Source organism: Synchiropus splendidus, chromosome 2 (assembly GCF_027744825.2).
Source record: "Synchiropus splendidus isolate RoL2022-P1 chromosome 2, RoL_Sspl_1.0, whole genome shotgun sequence".
Lineage (NCBI taxonomy): Eukaryota > Metazoa > Chordata > Actinopteri > Syngnathiformes > Callionymidae > Synchiropus > Synchiropus splendidus.
Genome location: NC_071335.1, coordinates 16,885,153 through 16,904,308, shown reverse-complemented (window position 1 = coordinate 16,904,308; position 19,156 = coordinate 16,885,153). Strand labels below are relative to the sequence as shown.

At 44.6% G+C, this 19,156-nt stretch overlaps 4 protein-coding genes across 5 annotated transcripts; all 4 read right to left on the bottom strand.

Annotated features, from left to right (window-relative positions):
• Window positions 1-3,518: 3,518 nt before the first annotated feature.
• LOC128753354 (keratin, type I cytoskeletal 13-like) lies at window positions 3,519-4,619 on the bottom strand. The gene is made up of 5 exons (XM_053854963.1): window positions 4,455-4,619; window positions 4,208-4,369; window positions 4,020-4,145; window positions 3,714-3,931; window positions 3,519-3,630 (listed from the first exon to the last, which is right to left on the bottom strand). Exons 1-5 carry the CDS (start codon window positions 4,617-4,619, stop codon window positions 3,519-3,521), a joined length of 783 nt encoding a protein of 260 aa, XP_053710938.1.
• Window positions 4,620-6,896: 2,277 nt separating this feature from the next.
• On the bottom strand, window positions 6,897-8,746 carry LOC128754132 (keratin, type I cytoskeletal 13-like). The gene is made up of 7 exons (XM_053856530.1): window positions 8,304-8,746; window positions 8,146-8,228; window positions 7,918-8,074; window positions 7,671-7,832; window positions 7,482-7,607; window positions 7,176-7,393; window positions 6,897-7,092 (listed from the first exon to the last, which is right to left on the bottom strand). Exons 1-7 carry the CDS (start codon window positions 8,703-8,705, stop codon window positions 6,996-6,998), a joined length of 1,245 nt encoding a protein of 414 aa, XP_053712505.1. The 5' UTR covers window positions 8,706-8,746; the 3' UTR covers window positions 6,897-6,995.
• A 1,624-nt stretch (window positions 8,747-10,370) lies between these two features.
• Window positions 10,371-12,163, bottom strand: LOC128753451 (keratin, type I cytoskeletal 13-like). 2 transcript variants are annotated; one of them, XM_053855167.1, is made up of 7 exons: window positions 11,726-12,163; window positions 11,568-11,650; window positions 11,334-11,490; window positions 11,090-11,251; window positions 10,903-11,028; window positions 10,597-10,814; window positions 10,371-10,513 (listed from the first exon to the last, which is right to left on the bottom strand). In XM_053855167.1, exons 1-7 carry the CDS (start codon window positions 12,131-12,133, stop codon window positions 10,417-10,419), a joined length of 1,251 nt encoding a protein of 416 aa, XP_053711142.1. In that variant the 5' UTR covers window positions 12,134-12,163; the 3' UTR covers window positions 10,371-10,416. The 2 variants fall into 2 exon arrangements, with proteins under 2 accessions (XP_053711142.1, XP_053711141.1); XM_053855166.1 differs by having other exon boundaries at window positions 10,417-10,549.
• Window positions 12,164-15,078: 2,915 nt separating this feature from the next.
• On the bottom strand, window positions 15,079-16,749 carry LOC128753436 (keratin, type I cytoskeletal 13-like). The gene is made up of 7 exons (XM_053855138.1): window positions 16,393-16,749; window positions 16,231-16,313; window positions 15,997-16,153; window positions 15,753-15,914; window positions 15,565-15,690; window positions 15,259-15,476; window positions 15,079-15,211 (listed from the first exon to the last, which is right to left on the bottom strand). Exons 1-7 carry the CDS (start codon window positions 16,747-16,749, stop codon window positions 15,079-15,081), a joined length of 1,236 nt encoding a protein of 411 aa, XP_053711113.1.
• Between the last annotated feature and the right edge of the window lie 2,407 nt (window positions 16,750-19,156).

The following is a 19,156-nucleotide window of genomic DNA, read 5'->3' as shown; positions in this document are numbered from 1 at the left end:
GAAGTTGTTTGTGGATGGTCAAAATGTGCATATGCACTCAATTGGAGTCAATTGGAGCGGCGTAGTTCCGCAAAGGAGAGAGAATCGTTGCAGTGCAGATTTCAGACACAGACAGACAGGAACTTAACAGTGTAGTCAGTGAAATCTTTTATGAATCCTGATCCACACAGGCTCACTGTTCCATGATGAGCAGTCACGGTGGCCTCAAGTGGCCAAAATTCAGTCTCACAACAGACGGACTCATGAGCCTCATCAATCCGTTTGAGAAAGGATAAATGTTTGTGAAAGATGCTTGAAGTTCTTTGCTATCCAGTGACCTCGATGGTGTAATGTGACTTGAATGACTAGAGATAGTTTACTTATTGTTTTGGAAGATCCTTTATATATATATATATATATATATCCTTTATATATATATATATATATATATATATATATATATATATATATATATATATATATATATATATATATATATATATATATATATATATATATATATATATATATATATATATATATATATATATATATAAAATCATACATTGGTGGATATAGGATATATTGGTGTACATCAATAACAAGCATGCGATCAGCGATGGTAAAGTTCGAAAAGGATGGGTCCATTTTCGTACGTAGTGGGGCATAAATGGGCCTTTAGAGTACAAATCTCCCGACCACATTTATGTAAGTTTAAGACAAAAACAAAGCCACTAAACTTTTAAGAGAACTAGGGTTGCTGTCTTCCGTGTCTCCGCCCCACCCTCCCCGCTTCCCTCAGATCAGTGTCTCAAATGCTCGAGGAGACAAAGAGATGTTGGCCTGGACATGAGGAACTTAAATGTCAGAGCTGTTCAGACACAGTTGGCGCTGCCTTCTGAGAAATTCTATTGCGGTCAAAGACATCAGTCAAATCACATTACCCTTAGTAATTGCACGGCTCGAGGGTCAGTCCTCGGAACATCTCAGTTTGCCTCATAAATTAACAACATCAATGTGGCTTAATAAAGTTTCATGCTTTTGTTTGCACTTAAACTTCAATGGAAATATTTAATGGTACCAATATTTCATTGATTGAGTCAAACAGGCACGACGAATCCAGTCGGACAGAGCAGAAAAGGTTTCTCCTGTTGTACAGAGCCGGTTTCACTCTACACTAATCCTTGTGGTAATGACAGTGTAGTACATTCAAACTGAGATTTATTGCTGACGTGAAATGACAGGCACACATTATTCAGCTGATGACGTTTGTCAGTTCTCTACAGCTCACGCAGAAGTTCGGATGTTTCATGAATAAACTCGGTCTCTTGAGATTCTGGCTTTAGATAACAGCGCTTATAAATTGACTCAATTGAAAACCTCTTGTATTGGAGAGTTTAATCTCATGAGGAAAGTACTAACATCTGCATTAGCATTTCAGTCTCTGAAACTTAATCTAAACCTGAGCTGATGCTGAGGAAACATGAGATGATGATGGTAAAAATCGTATTAACTGATTATTAACTGCTTAAATGGGATCAAAAGGAAAGGTTTCAAATCAGAAGGAGAAAAAACGGACAAAAAAGAATCTGAAAATGTTTTGATGATTTCTTTCTTTTTTTTCTCCAAAATTCTAAAAACGTCTGTTTTGCAAATTCCATTTTTGGTGATAATTCAAGACTTCAAATTTTCTGACTCAGATTTTCTTTTAAAACTCGAAATAGTAAAACAAAAACTATTAACCCTATTGTGTTTTTCTCATCATTCTTCCTTGACCTTTTTAAATCTCCAAATCAAAAGGGCGCCATGTACCTGTAGGTTTGACGGTTTCTTTCTTTCAGGAACGTTGGTCTGTGGAATTCTGCTTATCAGGCCCAACCACTGAACCGAGTACCTCACCCTCTGCTGTATTTTTCATCTTACTTCCTCTTCTGGTTTGGTGCCATTAATCTACTGCTGTCTGCTGTTTAGTACACAGAGTTGCATTTAATGTTTAAATAAAACACATAGAAATGTTCTGAGTCAGTGTTGTGTACCCAATGTACTAGTGGATCCAAACTGCTCAGAAGCATTTTTGATATCACCACAGTCGATGAATATTGTTGGTTTTGCTCACACAATTTCTTAAAAGACTTGCTTTCTAGCAGCAAGGAGACGTATCCACACCTGCAGGTCTCTGTGCTGACATTTAGCTTTGCTAACATAAAACACTGTAAGCCCCCCAGCGCACAAAGCATAACACATGTTCGGAATTTAAGGAGAGGCTGCACTGCTTTTGGGCCAAAAACACTTCAGTTCTGTTGAGGTCTTTTGTGGAGGTGTCCTCTACGTCTGGGGACTGAATCTCCGAAACTCAACACAACTGTTTTGTTCTGGAAAAAAAGTGAATTTGTAGCCAAAGGTTAAGAATGTTTTTTCAGCTGACATCATTCATGAACCATGATCACCTGCCTTGTGCATAATCCCTCTCAGAAATACTTTTGAATGGCATCAGTCCATGACTGTGGTGTGATTGGTGGCTGAAGATAAGTTTGGCAGGCGCCACTCGGCCTCCCTGCTCAGGTGAATGCTAGCAAAAGCCCTTGCCAATGACTACAACATTCCACATCACAATTTAAGTCGATTTTCGGAACAGATTTACGCTTAACGCGCCTCAAACAACAGGATACTCTTATCGCATCAACATAATAAGGAGTTTGCCGAAAGGCTAAAGGCTACTTTTAGCATAAAGTTTTCTGTGATTTTCTTGTGATAGTGGTATTGCACAATGTCTTTGCTCTTCCTGTCAAGAGAAACCTTGTGAAACTACAACACCCTCCTAAACAAACAAATGAAACATAAAGGTCATCCATGGTGTCAGAGTTCAAGTGAGCTCAAAAGAAAACACTAAGCGTGGAACGCAACAAAGAAACAGTTTCTAAAACTAATCCCGGCTGATACGCAGCAAAAGCCATTTGCAACAGACTCCAAATGTGTTACGTAAGATGTGGAGAGCAACATGCTTTGAAAGGGTGAAGCCCCTGGACCTGTTGTTACATGTAAACTGGTGCCAAAGATTATTTAAAAAAAAAAAAAAAAAAAGAAAAGAAAAGAAATATTTTTTGAGGTGGTTCAAATACAAATATGATTTTTACAATCGTATTTGTATTTCAACGGGCCACTTTTGGGGCTCTAAAAATACAGAATTATCTTCATGTGACACCAGGAATTAAATTTGATTGATCTGAATGGTTTTTAAAATTACTTTGGACCATATTGAACTCACAATTGAACAAATACTTGAAATACTGACAAAATACGTGGCGAAGTGATTGGTCAGGATGAAAACTTCAGTCGACTGACAGTGGCCGCCTGGACAGTTTTCCAGTCGAAACTGGAGCTTGCTGTTGCATTGCTAAGCACCACAGAACTGCACACTTTTAAGACGGCATAATTCACAAGTAAAGCACAACACCCCAATCAGTTGTCAAGCACTGCTTTTATTGATGGAACTCTAGGATTTGAAGTCTCAGTGCTCAGCCTCAGTCGCTCCCCTGTGGTCACTGTGAGACAGATGAGCTACTGGTGGTAGAAGTTGAGGAGGTCACCACCTTTCCATCAACCACTTCCTCAGTGATGATGACCACTCTGGTGTTGGTGCTGGTGGGGGACCTAGAGTTGAGAGGAGAAGTGTGGTTATTGAAAAAGCTCACTTGAAGAGCAGGTTGCAGCAGCACCCAGCTTCCTTCTCTTACTTGGCCTCTCCGTCCAGCAGCCTCCTGTATTCAGCAATCTCCAGCTCCAGTCGAGTCTTGATGTCAAGCAGCATTTTGTACTCCTGGCTCTGGTTCTCAATGTCGGCACGCAGACCCATCAGCTGTTCTTCCAGACTGAACACCTGCATCTGGAGGCTTTGGAGTTTCATGGAGTATAGCGCCTCTGTTTCTGCAAGAGTTCCTTCCAGAGCCGCTTTCTGAGGAAGATACCAAGCAACTGAAGTGAGCAACAATGACTGTGAGGACTGTGGAAGCTTGCTGAGGAGCTGGAACGTTCAGAATTACCATGCTAAGCTGGGACTGGAGCTCGATTTCCAAACTCTGCACTGTGCGACGGACCTCAGAGATCTCTGACTTGGAGGTCTGGAGGGTATCTGTGCTGATAGCCACCTGCTTGTTCAGTTCCTCTGTCTGCAGCAGAAAAAATGTAAGTTTGAGATTTAAGGTTGACAGTTTTGAAATGGTGATCTCACCTTGGTTTGGAACCAGACCACCAGTTCTTGTTGGTTCCTTGCAACAACACCCTCGTACTGCACACGGATCTCACGTATGACAGCGCTCAGGTCAATACTTGGTTTTGGATCAACCTCAACGTTGACTTGTCCAGCCATGGAGTCCTTCATGGTGGCCATTTCCTGTCAAAAACATGATTGTGAGAAACATACATGATCTTGAAAAACTGATAAATAAACTCAAGAAAGGAACGTGACAGAAACTGACCTCCAGGTGGTTCTTCTTGAGGAAAATCAGCTCCTCCTTCAGGCCTTCAATCTGCATCTCCAGGTCTGATCTGGCCAAGGTCAGCTCATCCAATACACATAATATGTTCTTCGCTGGAAGTGCATTTATTTGTATAATTGTTGAGCAGAAAAACTTGTTCACCATCTCGAAGTTCCAGAGAACATCCAAGATTGTAAAACACTGTTGTGGCTTACTTTTTTGGCAGGTCGCCCAACTGGATCCTGATGATTGGTTATGGAATGCTTCCACTGAAGAAGTTATTCAAAAGAACCTGGTTGTTAGGCAGCTTTTTGTGTAGCCAGCCCTTTGAAACTGAGCAATATCAAACATCTGCAGCCAAAAGTACTGGCTCATGGGTACCGCAACCTCATGTTGCACTGAACAGTGTCCCAGAGTCTGGAAGTGCTGCCACGCACATACCCCACGTGGGAAAGCATAAAATACTTCTATACAAAGAGGTTGTATGAGTGTTCCGTTGATGTTTGTCAAGACCTGTACAACGTCCCATTAGTACTTGGCCACCTCAATGGTGTTTCAGTCCCTATACTCTTGCAGGGCATCCGATATGATGAGGTGCTGTGGGGTCCCTGGTCTCACTATGTCCAGCCACAGCTGGAACACTTGGGGAGTAAGAAACAATGTTTAACTTTAAATAAACAATTTGGGATGAAGTGTAAAGGTAGATTTTACTCTGGGACAAGATAAAACAATAACAGTCATCCAGTGCTTCTGGCGAAATGAATGTGTCTGTGTGGCCCTTTGCCTCCGTCACCACAGCACACAGGAGGGATCCCCCAGTAATACCCGCCAAATTCAGTCAGATCATTCTTTCATAAATCCAGCCCCTGTACAACCTCTGGGTCTAACTAGTTCACAGCATCTGCCACTCCCTGGACTTTCTGGCATTCACGGTGCCCACACTGCACCTGCCAAACAACACTCACTTGCATGCTTCGACACAACCAGGAAGCTCGTCTCAACTTCCTGTTGGCTCATGTTCCTCCTTGCTTCCTCGTGGCAGTGGTGTCTTAGGCTATTGATTGGAGGTCTTGTGCAGGCACTGTACATCTCAAAAAATGAGAATATCATGAAAAAGGTCAGTATTTTTTGTCACTCATTTCAGAATGTGAAACCCATATATTATATAGATCCATTGCACATAGAGTGAAATATATCAAATATTTATTTCTTGAAATAGTTATGATTGTGGCTTTTAGCTAATGAAAACCCAAAATGCAGTGTCTCATAAAATTAGTATATCATATAAGATCAATGAAAAAATGGTATTTTAACCAGAATTGTCAGGCGTCTGAAAAGTATATTCATTTCCCCGTACTCAATACTGGGGCCTCCTTTTGCGTGAATTACTGCACCATTTGGCATGGCTTGGATGCGATCAGCGTGTGGCGCTGCTCAGGTGCAATGGAAGCCCAGGTTGCTTTGATAGCATCCTTCAGGTCATCTGCAGTGTTGGGTCTGGTGTCTCTCATCCTCCTCCCGACAATATCCCACAGACTCTCTGTGAGGTTCAGATTAGGTGAGTTTCCTGGCCAGTCCAGGGTCATTGAACCAGCTCTTGGTACCTTTGGTGGTGTGGGCAGGTGTCAAGTTCTGCTGGAAAATGAAATCGGCATCTCCATAAAGCTTGTCAGCAGAAGGAAGCAGGACGTGCTCTAAAATTTCCTTGTAGATGGCTGCGTTGACTGTGCAATTCAGAAAACACAGTGGACCAACACCAGCAGATGACATGGCTCCCCATTTCATCAGTGACTGCGGAAACTTCACACTTGACTTCAAGCAACAATACATTCTGTACCTGTTCCACAGGACCCTGGGACCTTGATTTCCAAATGAAATGCAAATTTGCTTTCATCTGACAAGAGGAGTTTGGACCACTGAGCAACAGTCCAGTCCGTTTTCTCCTTAGCTCAGGGAAGACGCTTCTGACTTTGTCTTTGTTGCGGAAGTGGCTTGACACGAGGAATGCAGCATTTGTAGCCCAAGTGTTGATGTCGTGACTCCAGCTTCAGCCCACTCCTTGTGTAGCTCCCCCAAATTCTTGAATGGATGTTGCATGACAATCCTCTCAAGGCTGCGGTTATTACTTTTGCTGGTGCACCTTTTCCTACCACACTTTTTCCTTCCACTCAACTTCCCATTCATATGCTTGGTCACAGCACTCAGTGACTGACCAGCTTCTTCAGCAATGACCTGTTGTGGCTTTCCCTCCTGGTGGACGGTCTCAACGATTGTCTTCTGGACAACTGTCAAGTCGCCAGTCTTCCCGATGATTGTGTAGCCGTGTGACCCAGACTGAGAGACCGTTTAAAGGCCCAGGATTCGGGAGTGATGCCATGACTTTCCAAGACTGAACTAGATATTTGTTAAAAGGACAAAACTAGACAGAGCAGCCTGTGAGTTTAGAAACTTTTATTCAATCCATTTTATTGATGGAACTCTTGGATTTGAAGCCAAAGGTGCTCAGCCTCAGTCGCTCCCCTGTGGTCACTGTGAGACACATTAGCTCCTGGTGGTAGAAGTTGAGGAGGACACCACCTTTCCATCAACCACTTCCTCAGTGACGATGACCACTCTGGTGCTGGTGCTGGTGGTGGACCTGGAGTTGAGAGGAGAAGTGTGGTTATTGAAAAAGCTCACCTGAAGAGCAGGTTGCAGCAGCACCCAGCTTCCTTGTCTTACCTCGCCTCTCCGTCCAGCAGCCTCCTGTATTCAGCAATCTCCAGCTCCAGACGAGTCTTGATGTCAAGCAGCATTTTGTACTCCTGGCTCTGGTTCTCAATGTCGGCACGCAGACCCATCAGCTGTTCTTCCAGACTGGTCACCTGCATCTGGAGGCTTTGGAGTTTCATGGAGTATCGTGCTTCTGTTTCTGCAAGAGTTCCTTCCAGAGCCGCTTTCTGAGGAAGATACCAAGCAACTGAAGTGAGCAACAATGACTGTGAGGACTGTGGAAGCTTGCTGAGGAGCTGGAACGTTCAGAATTACCATGCTAAGCTGGGACTGGAGCTCGATTTCCAAACTCTGCACTGTGCGACGGACCTCAGAGATCTCTGACTTGGAAGTCTGGAGAGTCTCTGTGCTGATAGCCACCTGCTTGTTCAATTCCTCTGTCTGCAGCAGAAGAAATGTCAGTTTTGAGTTTTAAAGTTGACAGTTTTGAAATTGTGATCTCACCTTGGTCAGGAACCAGGCCTCCAGGTCTCGTGCGTTCTTTGCAGCAACACCCTCGTACTGCTCACGGATCTCACGCATGACAGCGCTCAGATCAACACCTGGTTTTGCATCGACCTCAACGTTGACCTGCCCGCCCATGGTTGTCCTCAGGTTGGCCATTTCCTGTCAAGAACATGATCATGAAAAACAAACATCCTCTTGAAAACTGATTAATGAACTAAAGAAAGGAAACATGACAGAAACTGACCTCCAGGTGGTTCCTCTTGAGGAAAATCAGCTCCTCCTTCAGGCCTTCAATCTGCATCTCCAGGTCTGATCTGACCAACGTCAGCTCATCCAACATCCTCTTCAGGCCGGCGATATCTGCTTCCACTGACTGGCGCATGGCGAGCTCATTCTCATACCTTCATGACAGAGAAACAAACACATGAACATGTTGAGCCTCAAAACTCTTGATCTACCTGAGGTGACTCACTTGGTCCTGAAGTCATCTGCTGCCAGTTTGGCGTTGTCAATAGCCAGATAGATTCCACCGTTGATCCTGGTGGCATCCTGGATCTGTGTGAAGAGACAATTAGTGTGGGTCTCAAGCTGGGAGGAAATATTTCTGAGCTATTCATGTGATACATGTACCTTTCCCTGCAGGTCAGCGATGGTGACCTGGAACGCTGTGTAGTCTCTTGCAGAGGGGGAGGTCTTGCTCTCCAGGAACTGGCGAATCTTCAGCTCCAGGTCAGCGTTGGCCTTCTCCAGACTGCGCACCTTCTCCAGGTAAGTGGCCAGACGGTCGTTCAGGTTCTGCATGGTGGCCTTCTCGTTGGCTCCAACGTGGAGGTCCATGCCTCCTGCTGCACCTCCTCCCATGCCAAACCCAAAGCCAGCAGCACTACCTCCAGAGCCGAAGGAGGCCACTGAGGCTTTTACTCCAGAGCCACCGGCGCCGCCGAACACAGACATGGACTTACGGGCGGAACCACCTCCCATCCCGTAGCTGCCAGATGAGCTTCTGATGCTGCTGGATCTGAACACCTCCATGGTAAGATCTGCTCGGTGGGTCTCTGTGCCTTGGAGAGCTGATGAGGACTGAGATGCAGAGCTCAGCCCTCACTGGCCTTTTATCCTCACCGTGGCTGCATGGGAGGGGTCACCTGGTGGGGTCATAGGAGGAGACATTCCTTGCATAATATCTCGACTCCTCCTATACATGCTATGTGGTCACACAGTATTTACAAGAGGGCTGAGCTGTAATGTGATGTGGTCGTTCCTGATCTGACAAGGAAAACTGCATCTGTATGAAAGTGCATTCATGTGAAAGTTGATGGAGCAGAAAAACCTGCTCACTTTGTGGAAGGTCCAAATAACAACTTGGGTTGTTAAATAATGTGAGTTACTGACTACTTTCAATGTTCATCTAGTCTTTTGACTAGATGCACATTGTTATTATCATCTAGTGATTGGTTATGGAATGTATTTTTAAAAATAAACTGTTGCATTTTCTCTTTTTCCAGAGTTCTGTAGTTCAAATAGATTCATGAACATACAGTTTGCTTCAACTGTACTACAACTTCTGTTTATTTTATGCTGCATGGTTTTCATCAGATAAAAATATGTCAAATATTGACTCGATCTTTTTGGCATAAATTCTAGGTAAAATCATTTTAAATTTAAGTTGTACACCAAAGACAGCGTTTGATGAAGCAGACGCTTTAAAATCTGAGTATCCTCAAGCATCTGGAGCTTGAAGTGCTGAATCAGCGGAACCAAAACCCAGCCAGACGACTTCTTCTCTGTCTTCACCAGCCAGGACTTTTCCAGGTACCTCAAGATATGGACAACATTTTACAAACATCATTTCTCTGCTCCTCATTTATTAGTGGATTCTGTTCAACAGAGTTGTTTTCTAATCCGTTATCTGAACATCATAGTTCTCAAAACATCAGCCACATTGATTCCTCGTTTCACTGAGCCACCAAGAGTTCCATTCATTTTTTTTTTGTTCACTGACAAGAAAGAACTGAAGGACTCAGATTCCCTCATGCTTTATAGCAAATACAGATTGTGACCTAGTGAGGCAGCAACACTGACCACAGTGCCGCCATGTTGCCTCCAACAACTCCCTTAGTCAAAGACAAATTTTAGAATAGTAATCTGATGTGTTTTATCTGTCTATATCTCTGTCAAGGCAAAGACACGTTTTGTATTAGTGTTTTTCCTCCAGGTTGGAGGATATTTGTTCTGAGTTTCAGCTCATTCTTTGTCTCATGATTCTGCAAAATGTGGACATTAACATCGGAATATTTCACTTCTGTTTATTTTATGTGACCATGCATGATAGTGTCATGCTATTTATATGGTATTATTTCTATGGTTTCATTTGAAGAACCACCACAGTTAGGATGATAAATGCCTTCACTGACACCAGAAACTGAAGTTTCACAGTGCAGTTTTTTAGTTATGAGAGTCAAAGAGGAGGCACTGTCTGATCATGATCAGTGTGAGCTTTCAGTGAACTATTACAAATACTTAAAATACAAATATGAAAAAAAAGCACCGCCTGTGGAGCTCTGGAAGTTAAAACGAAATCCTCATTTGACAACATTAGAATCTTTGCTGAAGATAACAGAGGAGGACAGAGCAGCATATGAGTTCAGAAACATTTATTCAATCCATTTTATTGATGGAACTCTTGGATTTGAAGTCTCGGTGCTCAGCCTCAGTCGCTCCCCTGTGGTCACTGTGAGACACATTAGCTCCTGGTGGTAGAAGTTGAGGAGGTCACCACCTTTCCATCAATGACTTCCTCAGTGACGATGACCACTCTGGTGCTGGTGCTGGTGGTGGACCTGGAGTTGAGAGGAGAAGTGCGGTTATTGAAAAAGCTCACTTGAAGAGCAGGTTGCAGCAGCACCCAGCTTCCTTGTCTTACCTCGCCTCTCCGTCCAGCAGCCTCCTGTATTCAGCAATCTCCAGCTCCAGACGAGTCTTGATGTCAAGCAGCATTTTGTACTCCTGGCTCTGGTTCTCAATGTCGGCACGCAGACCCATCAGCTGTTCTTCCAGACTGGTCACCTGCATCTGGAGGCTTTGGAGTTTCATGGAGTATCGCGCCTCTGTTTCTGCAAGAGTTCCTTCCAGAGCCGCTTTCTGAGGAAGATACCAAGCAACTGAAGTGAGCAACAATGACTGTGAGGACTGTGGAAGCTTGCTGAGGAGCTGGAACGTTCAGAATTACCATGCTAAGCTGGGACTGGAGCTCAATCTCCAAGCTCTGCAGTGTGCGACGGACCTCAGAGATCTCTGACTTGGAGGTCTGGAGGGTCTCTGTGCTGATAGCCACCTCCTTGTTCAATTCCTCTGTCTGCAGCAGAGAACTGTCAGTTTGTGTTTTGAAGTTGGCAGTTTTGAAATGGTGATCTCACCTTGGTTTGGAACCAGGCCTCCAGGTCTCGTGCGTTCTTTGCAGCAACACCCTCGTACTGCTCACGGATCTCACGCATCACAGCGCTCAGGTCAACACCTGGTTTTGCATCGACCTCAACGTTGACCTGCCCGCCCATGGTTGTCCTCAGGTTGGCCATTTCCTGTCAAGAACATGGTAATGAGAAACAAACATCCTCCTGAAAAACTGATAAACTCAAGAAAGGAAACGTGACAAAAACAGACCTCCAGGTGGTTCCTCTTGAGGAAGATCAGCTCCTCCTTCAGGCCTTCAATCTGCATCTCCAGGTCTGATCTGGCCAAGGTCAGCTCATCCAACATCCTCTTCAGGCCAGCGATATCTGCTTCCACTGACTGGCGCATGGCAAGCTCATTCTCATACCTTCATGACAGAGAAACAAACACATGAACATGTTGAGCCTCAAAACTCCTGATCTAGCTTAGAACCAGGTGACTCACTTGGTCCTGAAGTCGTCTGCTGCTAGTTTGGCATTGTCAATAGCCAGATAGATTCCACCGTTGATCCTGGTGGCATCCTGGATCTGTGTGAAGAGACAATTTGTGTGGGTCTCAAGCTGGGAGGAAATATTCCTGAGCTATTCATGTGATACACGTACCTTTCCCTGCAGGTCAGCGATGGTGACCTGGAACGCTGTGTAGTCTCTTGCTGTGGGGGAGGTCTTGCTCTCCAGGAACTGGCGAATCTTCAGCTCCAGGTCAGCGTTGGCCTTCTCCAGAGTGCGCACCTTCTCCAGGTAAGTGGCCAGACGGTCGTTCAGGTTCTGCATGGTGGCCTTCTCATTGGCTCCAACGTGGAGGTCCATGCCTCCTGCTGCACCTCCTCCCATGCCAAACCCAAAGCCAGCAGCACTACCTCCAGAGCTGAAGGAGCGGGAGGCCACTGAGGCTTTTACTCCAGAGCCACCGGCGCCGCCGTACACGGACAGTGACCTACGGGCGGAACCACCTCCCATCCCGTAGCTGCCAGATGAGCTTCTGATGCTGCTGGATCTGAACACCTCCATGGTAAGGTCTGCTCCGTGGGTCTCTGTGCCTTGGAGAGCTGATGAGGACTGAGATGCAGAGCTCAGCCGTCACTGGCCTTTTATCCTCATTGTGGCTGCATGGGAGGGGTCACCTGGGGGGGTCATAGGAGGAGACATTCCACATATGTATGTGCTGTGCTCCATCAACATGTGCTATGTGGTCAGAGGGTATTTACCAGAGGGGTCAATTACTTAGTCATGTGGTCGTTCCTGATCTGACAAAGAAAACTGCACCAGTATGGAACTGCATTCATGTGAAAGTTGATGGAGCAGAAAAACCTGATCACCATCTGGAGGGTCCAAATACCTGGGTGCTTAAACAATGTTTGAGTCACTTTCTTGTCCAGCTCAGGAGAGAGATAAAGACTCCAGATCAACAGAACTCTGTGGTCATAGAATGCTCCAAATAAGATATTAGTTGCACACTCTTCGTACAGTACATGGACGTACAAATGGTCATGGTCGGTAGTCAAAACCGGTTTTCTAATCGTGGACAGAAGCCTGTTTGAATCCTGCATTCATAGATGTTGAACAATTCTGGGATACTTTTTTCAGTCCATCAGAGTAGCTTTTCACACAAACACGGTTCTGGTTCCTGAACCCATGCCGTTTTTGATGCTCAGATCACTGCTACTTTGGTGGAACGTGGGAGGGCTCTAAAAAGTGTCCTTCACGCAGAAGTCAACATGTCTCTCCAATTTTCTGCAGGACTCCCAACCAACACTCACCCAAATGTAGTGAGACATACTACAAATGAGGCTTGTCACAAACAGAGAAGATGACACACCCACCTTTTATGTCACGCATGGTGAACCTGAATCAACTTTTTTTTATTCCTTCTGTAAACTTTTCAGGCTTCAAACCAGTTCTTTTCACTGTCTAAACACGCCAGCTGGTTAAAATAGCATTTGGGAACCGGAACCAGCATGGATCTGCACTGAGGTTTTAGATGAAATATTTTCTTCATTTTCTTTCAGCCTTCTCACATGGCCAATGAAATGTGCGCACCGATTCATCCATCATGACTGTTTACTAACTGTGTTCAGGTTTATTGGTGACCTGTCCAGTGATCTTGCCCTTGGATGGGCGTCAGACTTCTGCCACGGAATACGTGGTAGAAAATTAATGCACAAGTCAGTGAAAATTTCAGCCTCATAATTCATAAATGAACTGTCAAAAACATCCAATCATCACTATAACCTCAGTAACTGCAAATAATTCAAACAAGCTGATCATTTCTGTGACATCATGTGAAAAATACTAAATGATTATATTTTTATATCATATGGACTTGGTCAAATTAATCAAGGTGGTGTCAAATACAACACAAGTAAACAAAATAAAGGTATTAAAAATGATATACTGCAATTTTCTCCATAATGTATTTTCTCTTTTGTAAGAGTTCTGTCGTCCAGTTAGTTCTTGAACATGTTCTGCAAAGCCAATTAAATGTACCTTTCAGAGCAATTCAGCTCCTATTGATGTATTTCAGAAGAAGAATGTTAACTATCTAATGTAACTTTTTGGGAGTACATTCTGTCTAAAATCATTTGAAATTTGAGTTGAACGTCATTTACAGCTTTTGGTGCAGCCGCCCCTTTAAAACTGAGTATCATCAAGCACCTGGAGCTTGAGGTGTTGAATCACAGGAACCAAAACCCAGACGGACGACTACTTCTCTGTATTCCCCTCCCAGGACTATTCCAGGTACCTGAAGACATGGACAACATTTTACAACATCATTCCCTGTTGTTTGTCAGACTGGTGCTGCCTGTTTCAGCTGACACCTGATTGGTTAAGCAATATGTGCCTGCACCCACCGCACCTCATTTTTGGATAAGTTTGAGACTCCAGTCTTGGTCTTCTCTCAGTCTCAACCTCCAAATGTCTTGGCCTCGACTTAGTTTTGTGATCGAAATGCCTCAGTCTTGATACTGTCTTGTCTCGATAATGTCTTGGTCTCTCAGAATCAGAATCAGAATCAAATTTATTGCCATGGTCAATGGGGAGCCCACTAACTAGGAAAGTGTTTTGGAATCAAGTGCTGACAAAAAATAAAATAAAATAAAATAAAATAACAACAAGGCTGTTCACGAATTCAACAACACTACATAGTTCTCAAAACAGCTGCCACATTGATTCCTCAGTTCTCTGAACCAGCCAGTGTTTCGGTGAACGTGTCACCAGTGTGAATTCACACCTACAGACAAGTATAAATCTCTCTGTGCCACCAATGTTCTTTGTTCACTGACAAGAAGGAAGTGAAGGACTCAGGCTCCCTCATGTTTTATTGCAAATACAGATTTTGGCATAGTAAGGCAGCAGCACTGACCACAACACCACGATGTTGCCTCCAACAACTCCCTTAGTCAAAGCCAGATTTTACAGTTGTAATGTGATGTGTTTTATCCGTCTTTATCTTTGGCAACGCAAAAAAATATGTATCAGAGATTTTCCTCCACGTTGGAGAATATATGTTCCTAATTTCAGCTCCGTCTTTGTCTCATGATTCTGCAAAACATGGACATTAATATCAGATTATTTTACTTTTGCTTATTTTTGACAATTTTGCATGATAGTGTCATGTAATTTATATTGTATTATTTCTATGGTTTCATCTGAATAACCACCACAGTTAGGATGATAAATACCTTCACTAACACCAGCAACTGAGGATTCATAGAGAAGTTTTTTAGTTACTGGAGTCAAAGAGGAGGCACTGTCTGATCATGATCAGTGTGAGCTTTCAGTGAATTATGACAAATATTTGACAACATTAAAATCTTTGGTAAAGATAACAGAGGAGGACAGAGCAGCCAATGACTTTTGAAACGTTTATTCAATCCATTTTATTGATGGAACTCTTGGATTTGAAGTCTCGGTGCTCAGCCTCAGTCGCTCCCCTGTGGTCACTGTGAGACACATTAGCTCCTGGTGGTAGAAGTTGAGGAGGTCACCACCTTTCCATCAATGACTTCCTCAGTGACGATGACCACTCTGGTGGTGGTGCTGGTGGTGGACCTGGAGTTGAGAGGAGAAGTGCGGTTATTGAAAAAGCTCACTTGAAGAGCAGGTTGCAGCAGCACCCAGCTTCCTTCTCTTACTTGGCCTCTCCGTCCAGCAGCCTCCTGTATTCAGCAATCTCCAGCTCCAGACGAGTCTTGATGTCAAGCAGCATTTTGTACTCCTGGCTCTGGTTCTCAATGTCGGCACGCAGACCCATCAGCTGTTCTTCCAGACTGGTCACCTGCATCTGGAGGCTTTGGAGTTTCATGGAGTATCGTGCTTCTGTTTCTGCAAGAGTTCCTTCCAGAGCCGCTTTCTGAGGAAGATACCAAGCAACTGAAGTGAGCAACAATGACTGTGAGGACTGTGGAAGCTTGCTGAGGAGCTGGAACGTTCAGAATTACCATGCTAAGCTGGGACTGGAGCTCAATCTCCAAGCTCTGCAGTGTGCGACGGACCTCAGAGATCTCTGACTTGGAGGTCTGGAGGGTCTCTGTGCTGATAGCCACCTGCTTGTTCAATTCCTCTGTCTGCAGCAGGAGAAACGTCAGTTTGTGTTTTGAAGTTGGCAGTTTTTAAATGGTGATCCCACCTTGGTTTGGAACCAGGCCTCCAGGTCTCGTGCGTTCTTTGCAGCAACACCCTCGTACTGCTCGCGGATCTCACGCATCACAGCGCTCAGATCAACACCTGGTTTTGCATCGACCTCAACGTTGACCTGCCCGCCCATGGTTGTCCTCAGGTTGGCCATTTCCTGTCAAGAACATGGTAATGAGATACAAACATACTCTTGAAAAACTGATAAACTCAAGAAAGGAAACGTGACAAAAACAGACCTCCAGGTGGTTCCTCTTGAGGAAGATCAGCTCCTCCTTCAGGCCTTCAATCTGCATCTCCAGGTCTGATCTGGCCAAGGTCAGCTCATCCAACATCCTCTTCAGGCCGGCGATATCTGCTTCCACTGACTGGCGCATGGCGAGTTCATTCTCATACCTTCATGACAGAGAAACAAACACATGAACGTGTTGACCCTCAAAACTCTTGATCTACCTGAGAACCAGGTGACTCACTTGGTTCTGAAGTCGTCTGCTGCTAGTTTGGCGTTGTCAATAGCCAGATAGATTCCACCGTTGATCCTGGTGGCATCCAGGATCTGCATGAAGAGAAGGTTGTTTTGTGTGGGTCTCAGCCTGAGAAGAAATATTCCTGAGCTATTCATGTGATACACGTACCTTTCCCTGCAGGTCAGCGATGGTGACCTGGTGAGATGTGTAATCTCTTGCTGTGGGGGAGGTCTTGCTCTCCAGGAACTGGCGAATCTTCAGCTCCAGGTCAGCGTTGGCCTTCTCCAGAGTGCGCACCTTCTCCAGGTAAGTGGCCAGACGATCGTTCAGGTTCTGCATGGTGGCCTTCTCGTTGGCTCCAATGTGGAGGTCCATGCCTCCTGCTGCACCTCCTCCCATGCCAAACCCAAAGCCAGCAGCACTACCTCCAGAGCCGAAGGAGCGGGAGGCCACTGAGGCTTTTACTCCAGAGCCACCGGCACCGCCGTACACGGACAGTGACCTACGGGCGGAACCACCTCCCATCCCGTAGCTGCCAGATGAGCTTCTGATGCTGCTGGATCTGAACACCTCCATGGTAAGGTCTGGTCCGTGGGTCTCTGTGCCTTGGAGAGCTGATGAGGACTGAGATGCAGAGCTCAGCCCTCACTGGCCTTTTATCCTCACCATGGCTGCATGGGAGGGGTCACCTGGGGGGGGGGTCATAGGAGGAGACATTCCACATATGTATGTGCTGTGCTCCATCAACATGTGCTATGTGGTCAGAGGGTATTTACCAGAGGGGTCAATTACTTAGTCATGTGGTCGTTCCTGATCTGACAAAGAAAACTGCACCAGTATGGAACTGCATTCATGTGAAAGCTGATGGAGCAGAAAAACCTGATCACCTTCTGGAGGGTCCAAATACCTGGGTGCTTAAACAATGTTTGAGTCACTTTCTTGTCCAGCTCAGGGGAGAGATAAAGACTCCATATCAACAGAACACAGTGGCTACAGGATGCTCCAATAAGGTCATTCAAAGCAAACTTTGAAGGAACTTTTTAGTTCTCAGAAACATTCTCTGCACGGTTGCTCCACCGCTCCATTATAGGATCACTGCTAAGGTCTGATAGTGAGTGATGATGCAACAGTGTTTCTCTTGTCTACATCATTGAAATCAGTCTCCAACCAAAAAGAGTGATTTTGTGTTTCATACTGGTGAAATAAAGGCAGATACCACTCAGTTCTGTGTGTGTGTGACGTCAGCAGGTTCCTCACTCAGGAGGGAACTTTTCATCTCCTCGTATTCTCGTGACAGTCGACCCCCAATACATTTATTTAAGTATCCAATCAGAGACGATGGACTCGCTAATGTCTGAGGGTGTCAGCAGCTGTGTGTGTTGAGGCGACGCTGCGTTAGAGCAGAGCTTCGCAGGTTGGCGCTCTGCTCCTCTGAATTCAAATGGCTTAACAGTGATCTATGATGAATAACCCCTGGAATACATGAGACAAGTTTAGTTTCGATCATAACAAAGTGAAACCCTGAACTAAGTAAGTCAGGTAGGTCATGGATCTGATGATGCTGCAACCCTGTCTGAACGTTCTCATCAACATTGAATAAATCCAACTCAACTCAAAGGCTCTGTCTCTACTCATGTAATTTTTGACAGTTTCATGTGTTAAAATTATATTTGGAGCCATGATCCTGAGCAAACGTCCTCCAGACGTCCTCTGCGCTGCCTGCACAAAAACACCCAACTGTGGAATTAGGACTGAGGGCCTGTTTACATGGGATCAGAGCTGACGAAAACAGGCCTCTATTGAAACCAGCTTCCAATGTGGAAACGTTTTGGCTTCAGCTCCAGGGCTACGAAAACGCTGCAGCTGGACCTGGTGCCTGCACCTTTGAGTTCACCCACGTCATCGAGTCAGAAATGCTGCATAAGCCTCAGACCAGCAGAGCTTGCTGCCACCTAATGACCATGCATCAGTGCTGCAACATTCTCTCCAAACACTGCCTGAGGGGGGCATCAGCGTTAGCTCCATGGAAACTCAGTTTCAGGAGGTGAGAATTTTCTGCACTCCAGTTATTTTCAGGGACGTTGGTGCCATGTATATATGTATATGGTTCCTGTGCAAACGTGTACTGGAATAATTTTTTTGGACATCATAAATTTTAAAACAACAATCAAATTGATCCCTCAATTCTGTGAACCACCAAGAGAACCGTTTTGTTCACTGACAAGAAGGAACCAAAGGACTCAGACTCCCTTATGCTTTATAGCAAATACAGTTTGTAGTGTAGTGAAGCAGCAGCACTGACCACAGTGCCACCATTCTGCCTCCAACAACTCCCTTTGTCAAAGCCAAATTATAAGGTCGTAATGTGATGAGTCTTTTTCTCTGGCAACGCAAATAAACTTTTAGTATGAATGTTTTTCCTCCATGTTGGAGAATATGATCCAAAGCGCCTACATAATGTGGACCTGAAGATCACAATATTTCACATCTCTTTATTTTTTGTGATTTTGTATTGTTGTTTCATGTTATTTATACAGTAATATTTTATTGTCTCATTTGAAGAGCCGCCATGGTTAGAAAGACACATTTCTTCACTAAGATCATTTGTCACCAGAGATCCACAACTGAAGTTTCATTGAGCAGTGTTTTCATTGATGGAGTCCAAGAGGTGGTGCTGTCTTACCATGATGAGTGTGAGCCTTACCTGAATTATTACAAAGATTTGAAATACTACAGAGAACAAGCGCCACCTGTGGAGCTCTGGAAGTAAAGAATCATTTTCATTTGACAACACTAAAATCTTCGGTGAAGATAGAAAAGGAGGACAGCGCGGCCTGTGAGTTTTATTCAATCCATTTTATTGATGGAACTCTTGGATTTGAAGTCTCAGTGCTCAGCCTCAGTCGCTCCCCTGTGGTCACTGTGAGACACA